Source organism: Galdieria sulphuraria, assembly GCF_000341285.1.
Source record: "Galdieria sulphuraria unplaced genomic scaffold scaf_35, whole genome shotgun sequence".
In the NCBI taxonomy this organism is placed as follows: domain Eukaryota; phylum Rhodophyta; class Bangiophyceae; order Galdieriales; family Galdieriaceae; genus Galdieria; species Galdieria sulphuraria.
Window position 1 is genome coordinate 38,185 of NW_005178440.1, and position 19,984 is coordinate 58,168.

Here is a 19,984-nt window from a genome sequence, read left to right on the forward strand (position 1 = left end):
CTACGAGATTTAGCCGCGAGCTCATCCCCAGGCAGATAAATCTTTTTCACCAATAATGGCATATGGGGTTTTAGCAATCGTTTCCAACTGTTATCCCCCTCCTAGAGGTAGATTCTCACGTGTTACTCACCCGTCCGCCACTAGAATAAAATTCTCGTACGACTTGCAGGTGTTAGAAAGACCGCCAGCGTTAATCCTGAGCCAGGATCAAACTCTCCATTATTTTTCAATACTAGTTAATAATTTGTTCTTTTTTCCTCTTGATTCAGATAAGAGCTAATAATTTATTCTAAAGATCCATAATAATACAGTATAAGATCTTTTATTATTTGTCAAGTGCTAAGTTAATAAATTTTACTATAAAATACTATTATATAATCTTAATTTTTCATTCTATTTTTTTTTTTTTTTTTAGAATTAAATTCTTGTATTTATTATGACTTCTTTTTATATAAAAAAAGGAATAACATTCTCTTCTATTGTTTATAATCATAATTATAAATTTTATCCAGTATTATCAATGGACAATATTCGAGGTAAAGAAAAAATTTTAATTGCAGATGATGAATCAAGTATTAGACGTATACTAGAAACACGTCTATCTATAATTGGATATGAAGTACTGACTGCACCTGATGGTGAATCTGCTTTATTTTTATTTCATAAAGAACATCCAAATCTTGTAGTTTTAGATGTTATGATGCCTAAAATAGATGGATATGGAGTTTGTCAAGAAATTCGTAAAGAATCTGATATACCAATAATTATGTTAACAGCACTTGGAGATGTAACTGATCGAATTACTGGTTTAGAATTAGGAGCAGATGATTATGTAGTTAAACCTTTTTCACCTAAGGAATTAGAAGCTCGTATTAGATGCGTATTAAGACGAGTTGATAAATTTTATTTTTCTAACACATTTACTAATTCAGGCATATTTAATATCGGGTTTTTAAAAATTGATATTAATCGTAAACAGGTTTATAAAAATGAAGAAAGAATACGATTAACAGGTATGGAATTTAATTTACTCGAATTACTAATTAGTAATTCAGGAGAACCATTATCTAGAACAGCTATTTTAGAAGAAGTTTGGGGATATACTCCTGAAAGACATTTAGATACTAGAGTTGTAGATGTACATATCTCAAGGCTTAGAGCGAAGTTAGAAGATGACCCTAGCAATCCAGAATTGATTTTAACCTCAAGAGGTACAGGATATTTATTCCAACGTATAATAGAAATTAATAAAAATTATAATCCACTTATTCAATTACAAAGGATTTAAATTATTAATTTACATTAACAAACTTACTGAAGTTAAAAATTTTTATTTTTGAAATTATAATAAATTATGTATGAACTATTAAATTTTTAAGAAAAGTAAAACTTTTTATTATTTTTTAATATTTATTATTAAACAATTTATATAGAATTTTGATTAAATTATATTTTTTAAATCTTAACTTAAATATACAATATCGTACAATGTATAAAATTTAGATTAATTATATATATAAAGCATACTTAAATAAAGTTTTGGGAGAATATTTATGACTATAGCTATAGAAAGAAATATACAAAGAGGGTGGTTCGACTTAGTTGATGATTGGCTAAAACGTGATCGATTTGTCTTTATTGGATGGTCAGGTTTGCTACTTTTTCCATGTTCATATCTAGCTCTAGGTGCCTGGTTTACAGGTACAACTTTTGTTACTTCTTGGTATACGCATGGTTTAGCTTCTTCTTATTTAGAAGGATGTAATTTTTTAACCGCTGCAGTATCAAGTCCTGCAAATAGTATGGGACACTCATTATTATTTTTATGGGGACCAGAAGCTCAAGGTGATTTTACTAGATGGTGTCAAATTGGAGGTCTTTGGACTTTTACTGCTTTACATGGTGCTTTTGCCTTGATAGGTTTTTGTTTGCGTCAATTTGAAATAGCCAGATTAGTCGGAATTAGGCCATACAATGCAATAGCTTTTTCAGGACCAATTGCAGTTTTTGTTTCAGTATTTCTTATTTATCCACTTGGGCAAGCTAGTTGGTTTTTTGCTCCTAGTTTTGGAGTTGCAGCTATCTTTCGATTTATTTTATTTTTACAAGGTTTCCATAATTGGACTTTAAATCCATTTCATATGATGGGTGTTGCTGGAATACTCGGAGGAGCATTACTTTGTGCTATTCATGGAGCGACTGTAGAGAATACATTATTCGAAGATGGCGAAGCTGCTAATACTTTCAGGGCTTTTACACCAACACAATCAGAGGAAACTTATTCAATGGTTACGGCTAATCGTTTTTGGTCACAAATTTTTGGTGTTGCATTTTCTAACAAAAGATGGCTACATTTTTTTATGCTATTTGTGCCAGTTACAGGATTATGGACAAGCTCTATTGGTATCATAGGACTTGCATTAAATTTACGTGCATATGATTTTGTCTCTCAAGAATTACGTGCCGCAGAGGACCCAGAATTTGAGACTTTTTATACTAAAAATTTACTTCTAAATGAAGGTATAAGAGCATGGATGGCAACACAAGATCAACCACATGAAAATTTTGTATTCCCAGAGGAGGTTTTACCACGTGGAAATGCCCTTTAATAATCGTATTGAGTTAGCAGGTAGAAGTATTGAATCCACAGGCTATGCCTGGTGGGCAGGTAATGCTCGTTTAATAAATGTGTCTGGTAAATTATTAGGAGCTCATGTAGCTCATGCAGGTCTAATCGTTTTTTGGACCGGTGCAATGACTTTGTTTGAAGTTGCGCATTTTTTACCAGAAAAACCCTTATATGAACAAGGTTGTATCTTATTGCCTCATTTAGCTACTTTAGGTTGGGGTGTAGGACCTACTGGTGAAATTATTAATACTTATCCTTATTTTGTAATAGGAGTTTTACATTTAGTTTCTTCAGCAGTATTAGGATTTGGAGGACTGTATCATTCTCTTATAGGTCCAGAAATACTAGAAGAATCATACCCATTTTTTGGATATGATTGGAGAGATAAAAATAAGATGACAACAATTTTAGGTATTCATTTAATTTTATTAGGAATTGGAGCTTTTTTGCTAGTTATAAAAGCTATGTTCTTTGGTGGAGTTTATGATACATGGGCTCCTGGTGGAGGAGATGTACGTTATATTAATAATCCAACCCTAAACCCGTTAGTAATTTTTGGCTATCTTTTAAAATCTCCGTTCGGAGGAGATGGATGGATTATCAGTGTCAATAATATGGAAGATTTAATTGGTGGGCATATTTGGATTGGTTTAATTTGTATTGGCGGAGGTATATGGCATATTTTAACTAAACCTTTTGGATGGGCAAGAAGAGCTTTTGTATGGTCAGGTGAAGCCTATTTATCATATAGTTTAGCTGCATTATCATTAATGGGTTTTATAGCATGTATTTATGCATGGTATAATAATACAGCTTACCCAAGTGAATTTTATGGACCAACAGGACCGGAAGCATCTCAATCTCAAGCTTTCACCTTTTTAGTTAGAGATCAACGTTTGGGAGAAAATGTAGCTTCAGCTCAGGGGCCAACTGGTCTTGGAAAATACTTAATGAGATCTCCAAGCGGAGAGGTTATTTTTGGTGGAGAAACTATGAGATTTTGGGATTTAAGAGCGCCTTGGTTAGAACCTTTAAGAGGTCCAAATGGATTAGATCTAAATAAAATAAAAAATGATATTCAGCCATGGCAAGAAAGAAGAGCAGCTGAATATATGACTCATGCACCATTAGGATCAATTAATTCAGTAGGTGGTGTAGCAACTGAGATTAATTCATTTAATTATGTATCTCCACGCTCATGGTTAACAACTTCACATTTTGTGTTAGGATTTTTTTTATTTGTTGCACATTTATGGCATGCAGGAAGAGCAAGAGCTGCTGCTGCTGGATTTGAAAAAGGTATCAATAGAGAAAATGAACCAGTGCTTTCAATGAAATTAATAGATTAAAAAAATATCTTGCTCTATAGCTATTAATATAGCTATAGAGCAAGATATTTTTTTTTGGAAATTAGACAAGTCCTAAGAAATGTAGGACGCCTTTTCCTGTTAAAAGCTCAGTTACTAACGCTGATACAAATCCAATCATAGCTAGTCTTCCGTTCCAATTCTCTGCTCCTGTCGTAAAGCCCCAACTCCATGTATTACGATCTTTATTTTGCATGACTTAATTCCTTTTTTTTGACTTTTAATTTTAAATCAATAAAATTCACTATTATAATTATAACATAAATTTTATAAATTTCAATATTAGTTTCAATTTTAAAAACAAAATCAGTTAAAATTAATTAGACAAATTTTAATCTTCTATATTATAATGTTCATATAAATAATTTTTATCTATAATATAATCATACACTAACTATGTTAATGTTTATATTGTTTGTTATACTTAAAATTATTCTTGGTGTTGTTACAGAATTTTGTAGAATATACTTATTTGCTTTATCAATTAGAGTGTTTTTAGCATGGATAGTTACTATTAATTGGTATGCACAGCCTTATATTGTCTTAAAGAAATTGACAGATCCTTATTTAAATTTATTTAGAGGTACTCTACCATTAATTTTAGGTATGGATTTTTCCAGTATGTTAGGCTTTCTATTTTTAGAATGTTTAATACAATTACTAGAAAGTATTTATATTGAAATAATATATTAAAATTTTAAATAATATAAAAAAATATGTTAAAAATCAGATTAAAAAGATGTGGAAGAAAAAAACAAACAAGTTTCAAAATAGTCGTTATGAATAATCTTGATAAAAGAGATGGTCAGGCAATCGAAGAATTAGGTTTTATAAATCCACGAACCAAAGAAAAGTACCTAAATATTAATAAGATTAATCACTATTTAAGTTTTGGTGCAAAGCCCACTAAAACAGTATTTGATATATTAAATAAAGCTAAAATCTTATAAAGTAATAAATAACTATATGTTAATGTACAGAAATAATAGTTATGACAATCTAGATATATTACTCTTTACTATGGAATGTTTGGAAAATTCTATCTTATCTAAAATTATTAACTTTATTAATATAAATGACTATCCCAAAGAATATATAAATGATCTTATTGAATTTAAAATGAATAGTTCACTAAAAATCACTAAATCAACTAATAAGTATAAAATTAATAAATTCAATGAGATATTTAATATTTATGAAATAATTAACCTTTACATTAACAAAAACCATATTAAATATATTATTTTTAAATTACTATATATTAATGACAAAAAACATCTTAATCAAAAAATAACTGATAAACAAGAAGAATTAATAAATGCATATTTTAATAAATATAGATTTTATTTTAGATTGTTTTATCCTATTACATTAATAGGAAAAGATAAATTTTTTAATGATGAATATATAAATCAAATTGCTATTAATAGTCTATTATGTTTATATATAAATTGTTTTGCAGACGGGTTAATAAAAATATGGAAGTTCGTAAATAATAACCATCTATTACAAGGTAATATTTATACCTTGTAATAGATGGTTATTATTTATGAACTTCCATATTTTTATTCATCTCATCTACTACTAGACACTCAGTTGTTAGAATCATTCCGGCAATAGAAGATGCATTTTGTAACGCAGATCTCGTTACCTTAGCTGGATCAATAATACCTGACTCATACATATTTACAAATTGACTAGTAGAAGCATCATATCCTATAGAAAAATCTTGATTTTTTATTTCATCAACAATAATAGCTCCATTTTTCCCTTCATTTTGTACAATACGTTTTAAAGGTGCTGTTATAGCTTTTTCTACAATTAATGCACCTATTAATTCATCTTCTTTTAAAATACCCTTTGCCCACTTAAATAAATCATTAGCTAAATGTACTAATGTAGATCCACCACCTGGTACTATACCCTCCTCAATTGCAGCCTTAGTTGCATTTATAGCATCTTCCAAACGTAATTTTTTATCTTTCATTTCAGTTTCTGTAGCAGCACCTACCTTAATAACAGCGATCCCTCCTCCTAATTTGGCAAGTCTCTCTTGTAATTTCTCTTTCTCATATGATGAATCAGTAATTTCAATTTGTTTACGAATTTGTTCACATCTAGATTTAACACTATTTTCATTAGCATTAGATATAATAGTTGTAGATTCTTTATTTACAATAACTTTATTAGCCTGACCAAGCATTGATAAATCAACTTTATCTAGACTTAAACCTGCATCTTCTGTAATTAATTGCCCTCCTGTTAATATAGCGAGATCTTCTAAAATTGATTTTCTCCTATCTCCAAAGCCTGGAGCTTTGACAGCTACAACGTTTAATATTCCTCTTAATTTATTAACAATTAATGTGGCAAGTGCTTCTTTTTCTACATCTTCAGCTATTATTAGAAGTGGTTTATTTGTTTTAGCAATTTGCTCCAAGATTGGTAAAAGATCTTGTTGAACAAGTGTTATTTTTTTATCTGTTATTAAAACATATGCACTTTCTTGAACTACTTCCATTCTCTCACTATCTGTTACAAAATATGGGGAAATATATCCTCTTTCAAATTTCATACCTTCTTTAATTTCTAATTCCGTTATAGTTGATTTCCCCTCTTCTATAGAAATTACACCTTCACGCCCTACTTTTTCAATTGCATCTGCAATCATTTTTCCTATATTTTCATCATTACCTGAAGAAATTGTTGCTACTTGAGTAATAGCTTTATTGTCTTCAACAGGACGCGAATATTCAGAAATTTTATTAACAATAAACTGAGTGGCTTTATCTATTCCTCTCTTTAAAGCTATAGGATTAGCTCCTGCAGAAACATTTCTCATTCCCTGTTTTACAATGGCATGTGCTAATACAGTAGATGTAGTCGTACCATCACCAGCAACGTCATTTGTTTTAGAAGCTGCTTGTCTAATTAAGGCTACACCTGTATTCTCTATATGATCCTCAAGTTCAATCTCTTTGGCAATAGTTACACCATCATTTATTATTTGGGGAGAACCATATTTTTTTTCAATTACAACATTACGTCCTTTAGGTCCTAAAGTAACAGAAACAGCTTCAGTAAGTATATCGATTCCTTTTTCTAAAGCTTTGCGTGCATTTTCTTGATATAAAATCTGTTTAGTCATAATTGTTTTAATATATAAAGATAAAAATGTTAAAACATATAGAATAAAATTATTAATATTAAAATATTAAATAATATTGTTATAAAAAGTGCGGTTTTCTGAACTATATTGAAAATAATAAATTATTTTTATTATAATATTACTTATCTTGAGTATATTAAGTTATTACTCTGATTTAAATTACAAAGAATTTATATATACTATAATTATTTTATAAATAAGGGCTTGTAGCTCAGTGGAACAGAGCACATGGCTACGAACCATGGTGTCGGGGGTTCGAATCCCTCCTTGCCTGAGTTCATATATAAAATATATTTATAATTATAATGAGGTGTAGCCAAGCGGTAAGGCAGCGGACTTTGACTCCGCGATTCGTAGGTTCGAATCCTACCACCTCAGGTAATCTAACTTTATACGAGACTGAATGGATTTGAACCATTGACCTAATGTTTAGGAAACATTTACTCTATCCAACTGAGCTACAGTCTCTTATTTTTTACAATAAATATTATCTATATAATACAATAATATTATGTAATATAAAATATAAATATACATAATATGTTTTAGAAAAAATTATACATTAAATTATGGCATCTATTCAGTTTATAACAGGCCTTGATGAAAAAGAAATTCCCGATATAAAACTAACTAGATCAAAAGATGGGAAAACTGGTACAGCTACATTTATTTTTACAAATCCAAATGTTTTTCAAAAAACTTCTAAAGATCAAGCTGATATTACAGGAATGTATTTAATTGATGAAGAAGGAGAAATGGTAACTAGAGAAGTAAATGCAAAATTCGTTAATGGTAAACCTTATAAAATTGAAGCTTTATATATTATAAAAAATAATGATGAATGGGATAGATTTATGCGTTTTATGGACCGATATGCAAAAGAAAAAGGTTTAGTCTTTACTAAATCATCTGATACATAAAAAAATATATGGTATCTTGAAGATACCATATATTTTTTTATGTAAGACATAAGCCGGGTTTAGTTCTTGAAATTTCTTTTCAAGGGTGGTTATTTATCTTAAAGTATTTATTACTAAATACTTTATGCGGTTTTTCAAGCACAAAATTTATTTTTAGCTTTAAATCATATAGACCTTGCTTTTTATTGAGGCTTACTGCCATAATATTTCACAATATTAGAGGTAATATACCGTTGCAACTTTAATAACTTTAAATTAAAGTTATTAGAATATTTTCTGTAGTGCTTTGCTAATGATCTATCATTCTGGAATTTATCCAGCAATATTTTCAACTTAAAGCCCGGACTTTCCTCAGTAATATAAAAGTTTTTATATACTGCAACCACCTACGCTTACAATACATAACTTTATACGATTTATCCTCCTCCAACAAGAGTTAATATTTCTAGTTTATCACCTTCTCTTAAATTTGTAACAGACCATAAATTTTTAGATATAATCTCCATATTATATTCTACAACAATTAAATTGATATCAAAATTTAAATATTTGATTAACTCACTTATAGTCATATAAGGTGAACAATAATAGTTTTTTCCATTAATATATATTAATATAGATTTCATAAATCAATAAATCTTAAAAAATTTTTATTAATTAATTTTTGGTGGATGTAGCCAAGTGGTAAGGCAATGGATTGTGGCTCCATCAATCGCGGGTTCAAATCCCGTCATTCACCCTACTTTAAGATATTGAAACTATTATTCAATAATTAAATTATTTTTTATTGCATATCGTACTAACTCAGTACGACTTCTTGTAAAGGTTTTATTAAATAATCGACTTACATATTTTTCTACATTACGAGAACTTATATTTAATTTGCGTGCAATTTCTTTATTCATAAGACCAGCAACAACTAAATTTAAAATTTGTTGTTCTTTAGTTGTTAAAGAGAATATTTTCAATCCTTCTATTTGAGAATCTGCTTTTAACAAGTTTTTAATATCTGATGACCAAAATACATCTGGATCCTGGTTTTGCTCTTTTAATCTCGTTAAAATATTATTTATTATTGATAATAATTCCTCAGGATCAATAGGTTTTACTAGATAGCTATTACAACCAATATTATAAGCTTTTATACGATCTTCTGTCATACCTTTTGCACTTAATAATATTACTGGTATTAATTTAAATCTTATATCTTTCCTTATTTTTTTTAAAAATTCATAACCATTAATTCCAGGTAAAATTATATCAGCAATAATTAAGTCAGGAAAATTTCTATTAATGATAGAAAAAGCTTCGCGAACATCCTTAGCTAAAATGATTTCGAAGTTATATTCTTGTAGATACTTTTTTAATGATTGACGAATACTTAATTCATCATCAATAACAAGTAATTTATATTTCATACAATTTAATATAATAATATCATATGAAAATTAAATTTATTTCTAATTGCAAAGATAACAATTATAAGCATTTATTTATAGATAATAATGTAATACTAGATAATCTAATGAAAAATTCTTTGTGTTTAGAAATTGATAAATACGAAAAACTTTATTTTACTATATCAGATCTAAAATACTATTTCCTCATAACGAAAGGAACAATAAGAATTAGTAAAATATATAATAATGGTGCCAAATTTACATTTATCTTTTTAAAGGAATATGATTTATTCGGTAAATTTGGCGAAATAAAAAAAAACAATTCATCTCTTATATATGAATTAGAGGCATTAGAAAATACTTATTTACTAAAAATATCAATAATTAGAATATTTAATAAAATAGATCAGGAGAAAACAAAAACATTATATAAAAAATTAATTTTCGCATTAAATAAAAGATTAATACGTAATAATATGTTAATGGAAATTCTAACTCATAGAAATATAAAAAATAGATTAATTAGTTTTTTATTATATTTAGCCTTATATTTTGGATCTTTATCAAAACTAGGAATTATTATTAATTTGAATTTATCTCATAGTACAATTGCAGAAATTTTATGTTCTACCAGAGTCACAATAACACGATATATCAAATCATTAGAAAAAAGGCAATATATTAAATACCTAAAAAAAAATATAATTATTATAAATCCTATCCTATTGACTCAATATAAAAATTTATAACTATCAATAAAAAGATGAAATTTTAAATAAAAAAATATATAATAAATATAACTTAAATTTGTATTCTCAAATTTAAACTTATTTATATTTACACTATTATCTTATTATTATCTTATATCTTATAAATATATAAAATTAAAATTTAACATATGGGCAAAATATACGATTGGTTTGAAGAACGCCTTGAAATACAAGCAATAGCAGACGATATTACTAGTAAATATGTTCCTCCTCATGTAAATATATTCTATTGTTTGGGAGGTATTACATTAACTTGTTTCATAATACAAATTGCAACTGGCTTTGCTATGACTTTTTACTATAGACCAACTGTTACAGACGCATTCTCTTCAATAGAATACTTAATGACCACAGTAAATTTCGGTTGGCTAATTAGATCTGTACATAGATGGTGTGCAAGTATGATGGTCCTAATGATGATTTTACATAGTTTTAGAATTTATTTAACTGGTGGATTTAAAAAACCTAGAGAGTTAACATGGATCAGTGGAGTAATTTTAGCTGTACTGACTGTATCATTTGGAGTAACAGGATATTCTCTACCATGGGATCAGGTGGGCTATTGGGCTGTAAAAATTGTAACTGGTGTACCAGAAGCCATTCCTTTAGTTGGTAATAGTTTAGTAGAATTGTTGCGTGGAGGTTCTAGTGTTGGTCAAGCTACCTTAACAAGATTTTATAGTTTACATACTTTTGTCTTACCCTTATTAACAACTGTTTTTATGTTAATGCATTTTCTAATGATTCGTAAACAAGGAATTTCTGGTCCACTATAATACATAAAGGAGAAAATTCATGTCAATTTTAAAAAAACCAGATTTATCTAACCTAGAATTAAGGGCTAAATTAGCTAAAGGAATGGGACATAACTATTATGGTGAACCAGCATGGCCAAATGATTTGTTATATGTTTTCCCTGTTGTGATCTTAGCCACGATATCTTGTTGTATTGGTCTAGCTATAATGGAGCCCTCATCTATTGGTGAGAAAGCAGACCCTTTTGCTACTCCATTAGAAATTTTGCCTGAGTGGTATCTCTACCCCACATTTAACTTGTTAAGAGTGATCCCAAATAAATTATTAGGTATTTTATCAATTAGTTTAATTCCTGTAGGCTTAATTCTCGTACCATTTATTGAAAATATCAATAAATTTCAAAATCCTTTTAGAAGACCAATAGCAACTACTATTTTTTTAATTGGTACTATAATTGCCATTTGGTTAGGAATAGGAGCTACATTACCAATAGATAAAGCAATTACTTTAGGTCTATTTTAAAGGTAAAGATTGATTAGAAAATAAAAATAATCTAGTGTATCTTATTTTAATACATAAATAAGATACACTAGATTATTTTTGTTTTCTAATCAATCTTTACCTGAGCACCAACAGACTCAAGATCTTTTTTTATTTGTTCAGCATTTTCTTTTGAAACTGCTTTTTTTAAAGGTTGGGGCACTGAATCGACAAGATCTTTAGCTTCTTTTAAACCTAAACCTGTTATTGTACGAACTGTTTTTAAAACAGATATTTTTTTATCAGTTGGTACTACTTCTAGTATCACATCAAATTCTGTTTTTTCAGTAATAGGTTGCTGTAAAGATTTTTTTTCTTGAATAGATGATAAATTTTCGGCACTTATCAATTGACTTGAAGATGCATTTACGTTAAAAGTCTTTTCAATTGCCTTTACTAATTCAGATGCTTCTATTAAACTTAATTCCTTTAATTCTTCTAAAATTGCTGAAACTTTATTATCCATAATAAAATATTGAATTATCTTAATTGGTAAAAATAATAAATAAATTAAAAATATTAAAATTATATTAATTATACTAAATAAAAGTGCTAACATCAATATTAATTGAAGGGCTCATTGTACTGCAAATATAACAACTTTTCCAATACTTACCTTTTACACCAGATGGCTTGTTCTTATTGATAGAATCTTTAATTGCTAATAAATTAAATAATAAATCTTCGGTACTAAAATTAACTTTTCCAAAACCTATATGAACAATTCCTGTTTTATCTGCTCTATATTCAATTTTACCATTTTTAAAATTTTTTATTGTATCAGCAAGATCATTTGTAACTGTGCCAGTTTTAGGCGAAGGCATCAAACCTCTTGGACCAAGAATTTTACCCAATTTAGCAATCTTAGGCACAAAATCAGGGGTAGTAATTAAATAACTAAAATCCAAAAAATTATTATTTGTAATAGTGTCTAATATTTCATCTGAACCAACTAAATCTGCACCTGCAGATTTAGCAAGTTCTAATTGAGATGAATTAGTTATAACTGCTATTTTAACAAATTTACCTGTTCCTCTAGGTAATAAGACGCTTGCTCTTAATTGTTGATCATTATATTTAGGATCTATTGCTAAGTTCATATGAACTTCTGCAGTCTCTGAAAACCTAGCATTAGCAATTGTTTTCAATAATTCAATTCCCTCTCTGAGTTCATAGGATTGTTCTAAGATCTGTGATTTAATTTTTTGAAAACGTTTTGATTTCTTTATCATTTTTTTTGTAATTTTATTTATGATCACTTATTATTAAACAAAATTTTATCGATTAAATTTATTTATTTTTATTAATTATAATACCCATATTTTTAGCTGTTCCTTCAACTATTTTTATAGCTTGAGAGATGTCATTAGTATTTAAATCTGGCATTTTAATATTAGCTATTTCCACTAATTGATTATAATCAAGAGTACCTATTTTATTTTGATTACATTTATCAGAACCTTTATTTATATTTAATAATTTTTTTATTAATTCCGATACAGGTGGTGTTTTTAATATAAAATTAAAACTTTTGTCTTCATAAATATAAATTTCTGCTGGAATTATTAAACCAATTTTATCAAGAGTCTTAGCATTATATTCCTTACAAAACATTACTATATTAACACCATGTTGTCCTAATGCAGGTCCTACAGGAGGAGCTGGAGTAGCTTTACCTGCTGGTAGCGCTAATTTTACTACACTAATCAATTTTTTACCCATCTTTTATATTATGTTTACATGTAAATAGAATAATTTATTTTATTTATTAATAATATAAAATATTTTTTTATCAAAAAGCAAAAATAAAAAATCACGTCCTGAAGGAATTGAACCCTCGGCATTAGGTTTTGGAAACCTACGTTCTACCAACTGAACTAAGGACGCTTATTTATTAATTTATTATATTAATAATGTTATTATATCCAAGATTAAATTATTTAGATGCTTAATCCAGATTTAAATTCATTAGAATTAACAACTACAGAATATGAAAGATATAATAAGCACTTAATTTTACCTCAAATACAAATAGAAGGACAAAAAAGATTAAAAATGGCTAAAGTCCTATGTATAGGTGCTGGAGGTTTGGCTTCAAGTATTTTAACTTATTTAGTTTCTTCTGGAATAGGTCTCATAGGTATCATTGATTATGATGTAATTGAATTATCAAATCTACCACGCCAAACAGTTTATACTCCAAAGGATATTGGGTTTCCTAAAGTTAATTGTGCAAAACAAAACTTATCGATTATTAATTCAGATTGTAAAATACATATTTATAATGATAAATTAAACATAGGTAATTCAATAACGATAATCAAATTTTATGATTTAATAATAGATTGTACTGATAATTTTGCGATTCGTTTATTAATTAATGATATATGTTATCTCTTAGGTAAAACTCTAGTTTTTGGTGCTGTAATAGGCTTTCAAGCACAAGTTGCTATCTTTAATTATCAAAGTTCAAGCAACTATAGAGATTTATATTCTATAGAGAGACTAAACTTCACATCTCAATTAGGCTCATGTAATTCAGGGGGAGTAATTTCTGTTTTACCTTCTCTGACAGGAATCTTACAAATTTCAGAAGCCTTAAAAATTATTATTGGTTATAGGAGTTCTTTAATTGAACATATTATAAATATAAATTTATTAGATAATAAATTTCAACAAAGTCGATTAAGAACAGGAAATTATATAAAATATAATTTAAAATCCAACTTAACTTATTGTTTATATAATTCTTTTGAATTATATTTTAAGCATCTCTTTTTAGATATTAATCAGATTATTTTTAATAAAAATTTTAGGAGTAAAAAAACAAATATTAATCTTATAAACATTTATGTTTATAAATATAAAACACAAAAAAAAGAAAACTTTTTTTTTATACCATTATGCCAACTAAAAAATTTTTTATTAGAAATAAGAAAAATGAATATTTCATATATTAACTTAAACCTTCCTAGAGGTAAAGAAATATATTATTATAAAGCTTATCTTATATTTAGACAAATAACTAATATTTATCCTTATTTTTTTAAAGATATTTAAAACAGGAGAGAGAGGGATTCGAACCCTCGTTAAGAATATACTTAAACAGCATTTCCAATGCTGCGCCTTCAACCACTCGGCCACCTCTCCTTTTAATATTTATAATATACATATTATATAATACTAAATACTATATTATAGAATATATTTATACAATCAATTATTATCAATAAAGTAATACAAAAAATGAAAAAAAATAAACAACATATTGAAGTGTTTCTTTATCAGAATATAAAATCACTAGCAAAAAAGGGGGATATCATAAAAGTTGCTCCTGGATATGCAAGAAATTATTTAATTCCACAAGATTTAGCAGAAATTGTTAATCAAAATAACTTGAAAAAATTTATAAATATACAAAATAGAATAAAGAACAAAGAAAAAACCTTTCAAGATTACTTTAACAATCTAAAATTATATATAAATCAAATTTATATTTTAAATATAAAGAAAAAAGCAGGTAAGAATGGATTGATTTTCGGAAGAATTAATGAAAAAGAAATAGTTAAATTAATTTACGATTTAACTGAGTATAAAATTAATAAAAAACAAATTACTATGCCAGAAATTAAATATATTGGCGCATATCAAGTTAAACTTAATTTTATGAATGAAATTAATGCTATTATTCAAGTTCAAATAATTCCTTATTAAATTTACCTAAAATAAATATGAATAACAGAATTAATAACACTGATGACTTATTGCCTCCGCAAAATGTAGCTGCCGAAGAACTTTTACTTGGTAGTATTTTACTTGAACCAGATAATTTCGCTCAGGTATCCTCGAACCTGCCAATTGAAGCTTTCTATATTACTGCTCATCAAAAAATTTATAAAATAATTCTGAATTTATATTTAGAAGATAAAAGTCCAGATTTGATAACTGTAGCTGCAGTTTTACACGATTTAAATTTATTAGAAGAAATCGGTGGTTTAAATAAACTAAAAAAAATGGTAGAACAAACAATTTCTACATATAATATAGAACAATATGCAGCTTTAATAAAAGAAAAATATTTAAGACGTTGTTTGATTGATTCTGGAAGAGAAATTACAAGCTTGGCATTTGATTTTAATTCTAGAATAGAAAATTTATTTTTTAAAGCTGAACAATCTTTATTCAAAGTGATTCAAAAAAAAGTATCTAACGATTTATTGCCAGTTAGTGATATTTTATTAGATACTTTTTTAGATTTAGAAAATAGATTAAATAACAACAAACTGAATGGGTTATCTTCTGGCTTTGAAGATTTAGATTCAATGACACAAGGATTTCAAAAAAGTGATTTAATTATTATTGCTGGGCGCCCATCAATGGGCAAGACAGCATTCGCATTAAATATTGGATTTAATGTATGTAATAAAGAAAAAATTGTTGTAGCAATTTTTTCTTTAGAAATGTCTAAACAACAAATTCTTTATAGAATTTTATCTTATAAAACTTTAATTTCGTTAACTAAACTGAGATCTGGAAGGCTGAGTTCAGATGAATGGAAGATAATCAATCATGCACTAAAAGAATTACATAGTTTAGAATTATATATTGATGATACAAGCTATTGTTCTATTAATGAAATTCGCTCAAAAATTAAGAGATTATTAAGCAAAAAAAATAGTTTAGGTCTAATAATTATTGATTACCTACAGCTGATGGAGTCACGTAATAAATTTAATAATAGAGTTCAAGAATTATCTCAAATTACAAGGTCCTTAAAAAATTTAGCCAAAGAATTTAATATTCCTATATTAGTATTATCACAATTAAGTCGTGCTGTAGAATCAAGACTTAACAAAAGACCCTTATTGTCTGACCTACGAGAAAGCGGTTGTATTGAAAAAAATACAATACTAATAAATCATAAATTAGATGAAAGTCTAGTTGTAGAGAGCGTATATACTAATAAAATAATAAATTATCAAACATATGTTTTAAATAATAATAAAAAAAATATAACTACTTATTCAATAAATAATATAAAATTTACTGGATATAAATATACTTATCAAATATTGTGTGAAGGAGGATTATATATAAGATTAACATCAAATCATAAAATTTTAACAAATAATGGTTGGAAAAGGACAGATAATATAACTCCAAAAGACAAGATATATTATATATGTCATTCTAATTCATATTACAGAAATAGTCTAATAAAATTAATCTCAGTCATTAGTATTATATACTACTCAAAAGAGAAAGTATATGACCTAGAAATTACAGAATATAAAAATTTTATAGCAAACTACTTTATAGTCCATAATTCCATAGAACAAGATGCAGATTTAGTCTTAATGTTATATAGACAAGACTATTATAATCATAATGGAATAGATGATAACACTTGTGAAATTATAATCACTAAGCAAAGAAATGGTCCAATAGGAACAGTTAAATTAAAATTTGATGCTACCACTACACAATTTTCTACTTTTACTTTACCTTATACGAAGAATAAAGTAAATTAATTTATTAAACTTCATTACATGCCAAGAACCAGAATTGAACTGGTGACACAAGGATTTTCAGTCCTCTGCTCTACCAACTGAGCTATCCTGGCTTATTCAAGTTATTCCACGTATATATAGAATAATCATCATTCACCTATTATAATATATAAAAAATTAATTATCAAGTGTAATTATATGTAATATTATACATATAATTACACTTCTACTAACTCTCTACTTTCTGATCCAGCATGTACACCATTTTCTAAATTTTCACTATCTTCATTTAATACACGTTTATTGTCATCTATAGAATTTTTACTTGTTAAAATAATAACTTGATTATTTTCATCTAAATCAACTACAGCAGTATCTGAAGCTTGTAATCTTTGAGATAATATCTCCTCAGCAAGTTTATCTTCTAATAAACGCATAACAGCCCTTCTCAAAGGACGAGCACCATAAACTGGATTATAACCTTCTTCTATTAATCTACCCTTAAAACGATCTGTTACTTCAATTTTTATATTTTTTTTCTCTAATCTATCAAAAACTTCTTTCAGCATTAAGTTAGCAATTTCACCAACTTCATTTTTAGTTAATTGTCTAAATACTATAATTTCATCTAAACGATTTATAAACTCTGGCCTAAAATATTGTTTGAGTTCTTCATTGACTAATGAACGAATACGATTATAATGTGATTCCATCTGACTAGCAGATAATTCAAATCCCAAATTACTACCACCTTTATCTATAACTTTTGAACCAATATTAGAAGTCATAATTAATAAAGTGTTTTTAAAATCAACAGTATGTCCTTTAGCATCAGTTAATCTTCCATCTTCTAAAATTTGTAATAATATATTAAAGACATCTGGGTGAGCTTTTTCAATTTCGTCAAATAATATAACTGTGTAAGGTTTACGACGTACAACTTCAGTTAATTGTCCTCCCTCATTATAACCAACATAACCTGGTGGAGACCCAATTAGCTTTGATACTGTATGTCTTTCCATATATTCAGACATATCCAAACGAACCATGGCACTTTCAGAACCAAAAAAATAAGATGCTAATGCCTTAGTTAATTCAGTTTTGCCCACGCCAGTTGGACCAGAAAAAATAAAACTTGCAATAGGTCTATTAGGATTTTTTAGTCCCACTCTTGCTCTTCTAATAGCGCGTGATACAGCACTAACTGCTTCATCTTGCCCAATAATTCTACTATGTAAAGTTTCTTCCATATTAAGTAATTTTTCTGACTCAGATTTAGTTAATTTACTTAAAGGTATACCAGTCCAAGAGGAGACAACAGCTGCTATATCTTCTTCTGTAACTACAGGAGGATCTTTTTCAACTTTGCTTTCTATTTTTTTACTTTTAGCTAGTGCAACTATTTGTGATTTAATTTCTATTTCTCTCTCTCTTAAGTTAGTAGCTTGAGTAAAATCCTGTGATCTAATAGCTTCTTCTTTTTGCTTTAAAATTTCTTTTAATTCCTTATCTAAATTAGATTCAATTTTAGGAGTTTTAGCTTGCATAAGACGAACTCTAGATCCGGCTTCATCAACCAAATCTATAGCTTTATCTGGTAGGAATCTATCCGAAATATATTGATGAGCTAATTTAGCTGCAGCATTTAAAGCTTCATCTGAAATTACAAGTTTATGATGTAATTCATATCTATCTCTCAGTCCATATAAAATTTCTATTGTTTCTTCTACAGTTGGTTCACCAACAATAATTGGTTGAAATCTTCTTTCCAAAGCAGCATCTTTTTCAATATGTTTACGATATTCTTCTAATGTTGTTGCACCAATACACTGTAACTCTCCCCTTGCTAAAATAGGTTTCAAGATATTAGCGGCGTCAATTGCTCCTTCTGCTGCGCCTGCACCTATTAAAGTATGCACTTCATCGATAACTAAAATAACATTGTTAATAGCACGGATTTCATCAATAATTCTTTTTAATCTTTCTTCAAATTCTCCTCTATATTTTGTACCTGCAATTAATAATCCTATATCTAAATTCACAACCTGTTTATCTTCTAATAAATTAGGTACATCTTGTTTGGCGATTCTTTGAGCTAAACCTTCTGCTATAGCAGTTTTACCTACGCCGGGTTCTCCTATTAGCACAGGATTATTCTTAGTTCTTCTTCCTAAAATTTGTATTACTCTTTCAATTTCTTTTTCTCTTCCAACTACAGGGTCTAATTTACCTTCAATAGCTAATTGAGTTAAATTAACTCCAAATTCTTCAAGAGTAGGTGTCTTACTTCTTACATACCCGTAAGCATTAGCATTAACAAATTCAGACTCTTCGATAATTAGATCCATAGTTTGTTGACGCAGCTGTTCCAAATCTACCCCTAGATTTTCTAATACTTTTGTAGCAACACCATCTCCTTCACTTAATAGACCTAAAAGAAGATGTTCAGTACCAACATAATTATGTCCTATAAATTTTGCTTCTTCTATTGCTAATTCTAAAACTCTTTTAGCACGCGGTGTAAATGGAATTTCTACAGCTACAAACCCTGATCCTCTACCGATAATTTTTTCTACTTCAATACGAGCATCTTTTAGTGTTACTCCCATTAACTTCAAGACCTTTGAGGCTAATCCATTACTTTCAGCTAATAAACCTAATAATACTTGTTCCGTACCAACAAAATTATGCCCTAGTCTTCTAGCTTCTTCTTGAGATAACATAATTGCTTTTATTGCTTTTTCTGTAAAGCGTTCGAACATATCACGCTCCGAAATTTATATAGGTTGATAAAATTCAATCTTTTATTCTAGATAGGCTAATAATTGTAAATTTAGCATATAATAATATGATTATTTTTATTTTATAAAACAAACATAATTGTATTAAAGATAGATCAGATAGAAAATAAAAGGCCATTTAT

General features: G+C 27.8%; 10 protein-coding genes and 7 non-coding genes across 17 annotated transcripts; 9 read left to right on the top strand and 8 right to left on the bottom strand.

The window, feature by feature from the left end:
* Window positions 1-386: 386 nt before the first annotated feature.
* Window positions 387-1,461, top strand: Gasu_40140 ([pt] two-component system, OmpR family, response regulator RpaB). Its single transcript, XM_005704932.1, has one exon. The coding sequence runs from the start codon at window positions 521-523 to the stop codon at window positions 1,286-1,288; it is 768 nt and encodes a 255-aa protein (XP_005704989.1). The 5' UTR covers window positions 387-520; the 3' UTR covers window positions 1,289-1,461.
* A 75-nt stretch (window positions 1,462-1,536) lies between these two features.
* On the top strand, window positions 1,537-4,073 carry Gasu_40150 ([pt] photosystem II PsbC protein). Its single transcript, XM_005704933.1, has 2 exons — window positions 1,537-2,520; window positions 2,627-4,073. The coding sequence occupies exons 1-2, from the start codon at window positions 1,554-1,556 to the stop codon at window positions 3,976-3,978; spliced, it is 2,319 nt and encodes a 772-aa protein (XP_005704990.1). The 5' UTR covers window positions 1,537-1,553; the 3' UTR covers window positions 3,979-4,073.
* Window positions 4,074-5,043: 970 nt separating this feature from the next.
* On the bottom strand, window positions 5,044-7,156 carry Gasu_40160 ([pt] chaperonin GroEL). The gene has a single exon (XM_005704934.1). The coding sequence runs from the start codon at window positions 7,142-7,144 to the stop codon at window positions 5,540-5,542; it is 1,605 nt and encodes a 534-aa protein (XP_005704991.1). The 5' UTR covers window positions 7,145-7,156; the 3' UTR covers window positions 5,044-5,539.
* Window positions 7,157-7,365: 209 nt separating this feature from the next.
* Window positions 7,366-7,439, top strand: Gasu_nc0046. The gene has a single exon. It is a non-coding gene; the product is annotated as a tRNA-Arg (tRNA).
* Window positions 7,440-7,471: 32 nt separating this feature from the next.
* Window positions 7,472-7,543, top strand: Gasu_nc0047. The gene has a single exon. It is a non-coding gene; the product is annotated as a tRNA-Gln (tRNA).
* A 16-nt stretch (window positions 7,544-7,559) lies between these two features.
* Window positions 7,560-7,633, bottom strand: Gasu_nc0068. Its single transcript has one exon. It is a non-coding gene; the product is annotated as a tRNA-Arg (tRNA).
* Window positions 7,634-7,716: 83 nt separating this feature from the next.
* Window positions 7,717-8,157, top strand: Gasu_40170 ([pt] photosystem II reaction center 13kDa protein). Its single transcript, XM_005704935.1, has 2 exons — window positions 7,717-7,819; window positions 7,874-8,157. The coding sequence occupies exons 1-2, from the start codon at window positions 7,735-7,737 to the stop codon at window positions 8,083-8,085; spliced, it is 297 nt and encodes a 98-aa protein (XP_005704992.1). The 5' UTR covers window positions 7,717-7,734; the 3' UTR covers window positions 8,086-8,157.
* A 562-nt stretch (window positions 8,158-8,719) lies between these two features.
* On the bottom strand, window positions 8,720-9,516 carry Gasu_40180 ([pt] two-component system, NarL family, response regulator). Its single transcript, XM_005704936.1, has one exon. It carries the CDS (start codon window positions 9,501-9,503, stop codon window positions 8,847-8,849), a length of 657 nt encoding a protein of 218 aa, XP_005704993.1. The 5' UTR covers window positions 9,504-9,516; the 3' UTR covers window positions 8,720-8,846.
* On the top strand, window positions 8,753-8,824 carry Gasu_nc0048. Its single transcript has one exon. It is a non-coding gene; the product is annotated as a tRNA-His (tRNA).
* A 1,130-nt stretch (window positions 9,517-10,646) lies between the features above and the next one.
* Gasu_40190 ([pt] cytochrome b6-f complex subunit 4) lies at window positions 10,647-11,573 on the top strand. Its single transcript, XM_005704937.1, has 2 exons — window positions 10,647-11,020; window positions 11,073-11,573. The coding sequence occupies exons 1-2, from the start codon at window positions 10,657-10,659 to the stop codon at window positions 11,531-11,533; spliced, it is 825 nt and encodes a 274-aa protein (XP_005704994.1). The 5' UTR covers window positions 10,647-10,656; the 3' UTR covers window positions 11,534-11,573.
* An 8-nt stretch (window positions 11,574-11,581) lies between these two features.
* On the bottom strand, window positions 11,582-13,276 carry Gasu_40200 ([pt] 50S ribosomal protein L1). The gene is made up of 4 exons (XM_005704938.1): window positions 12,868-13,276; window positions 12,579-12,734; window positions 12,168-12,533; window positions 11,582-12,103 (listed from the first exon to the last, which is right to left on the bottom strand). The coding sequence occupies exons 1-4, from the start codon at window positions 13,271-13,273 to the stop codon at window positions 11,619-11,621; spliced, it is 1,413 nt and encodes a 470-aa protein (XP_005704995.1). The 5' UTR covers window positions 13,274-13,276; the 3' UTR covers window positions 11,582-11,618.
* An 89-nt stretch (window positions 13,277-13,365) lies between these two features.
* On the bottom strand, window positions 13,366-13,438 carry Gasu_nc0067. The gene has a single exon. It is a non-coding gene; the product is annotated as a tRNA-Trp (tRNA).
* Window positions 13,439-13,476: 38 nt separating this feature from the next.
* On the top strand, window positions 13,477-14,274 carry Gasu_40210 ([pt] molybdopterin biosynthesis protein MoeB). The gene is made up of 3 exons (XM_005704939.1): window positions 13,477-13,853; window positions 13,896-14,098; window positions 14,173-14,274. The coding sequence occupies exons 1-3, from the start codon at window positions 13,496-13,498 to the stop codon at window positions 14,185-14,187; spliced, it is 576 nt and encodes a 191-aa protein (XP_005704996.1). The 5' UTR covers window positions 13,477-13,495; the 3' UTR covers window positions 14,188-14,274.
* A 340-nt stretch (window positions 14,275-14,614) lies between these two features.
* Gasu_nc0066 lies at window positions 14,615-14,701 on the bottom strand. Its single transcript has one exon. It is a non-coding gene; the product is annotated as a tRNA-Ser (tRNA).
* Window positions 14,702-15,276: 575 nt separating this feature from the next.
* Gasu_40220 ([pt] replicative DNA helicase) lies at window positions 15,277-17,106 on the top strand. Its single transcript, XM_005704940.1, has one exon. It carries the CDS (start codon window positions 15,283-15,285, stop codon window positions 17,080-17,082), a length of 1,800 nt encoding a protein of 599 aa, XP_005704997.1. The 5' UTR covers window positions 15,277-15,282; the 3' UTR covers window positions 17,083-17,106.
* Window positions 17,102-17,174, bottom strand: Gasu_nc0065. Its single transcript has one exon. It is a non-coding gene; the product is annotated as a tRNA-Phe (tRNA).
* Window positions 17,175-17,231: 57 nt separating this feature from the next.
* Window positions 17,232-19,836, bottom strand: Gasu_40230 ([pt] ATP-dependent Clp protease ATP-binding subunit ClpB). The gene has a single exon (XM_005704941.1). The coding sequence runs from the start codon at window positions 19,821-19,823 to the stop codon at window positions 17,280-17,282; it is 2,544 nt and encodes an 847-aa protein (XP_005704998.1). The 5' UTR covers window positions 19,824-19,836; the 3' UTR covers window positions 17,232-17,279.
* Window positions 19,837-19,984: the final 148 nt, after the last annotated feature.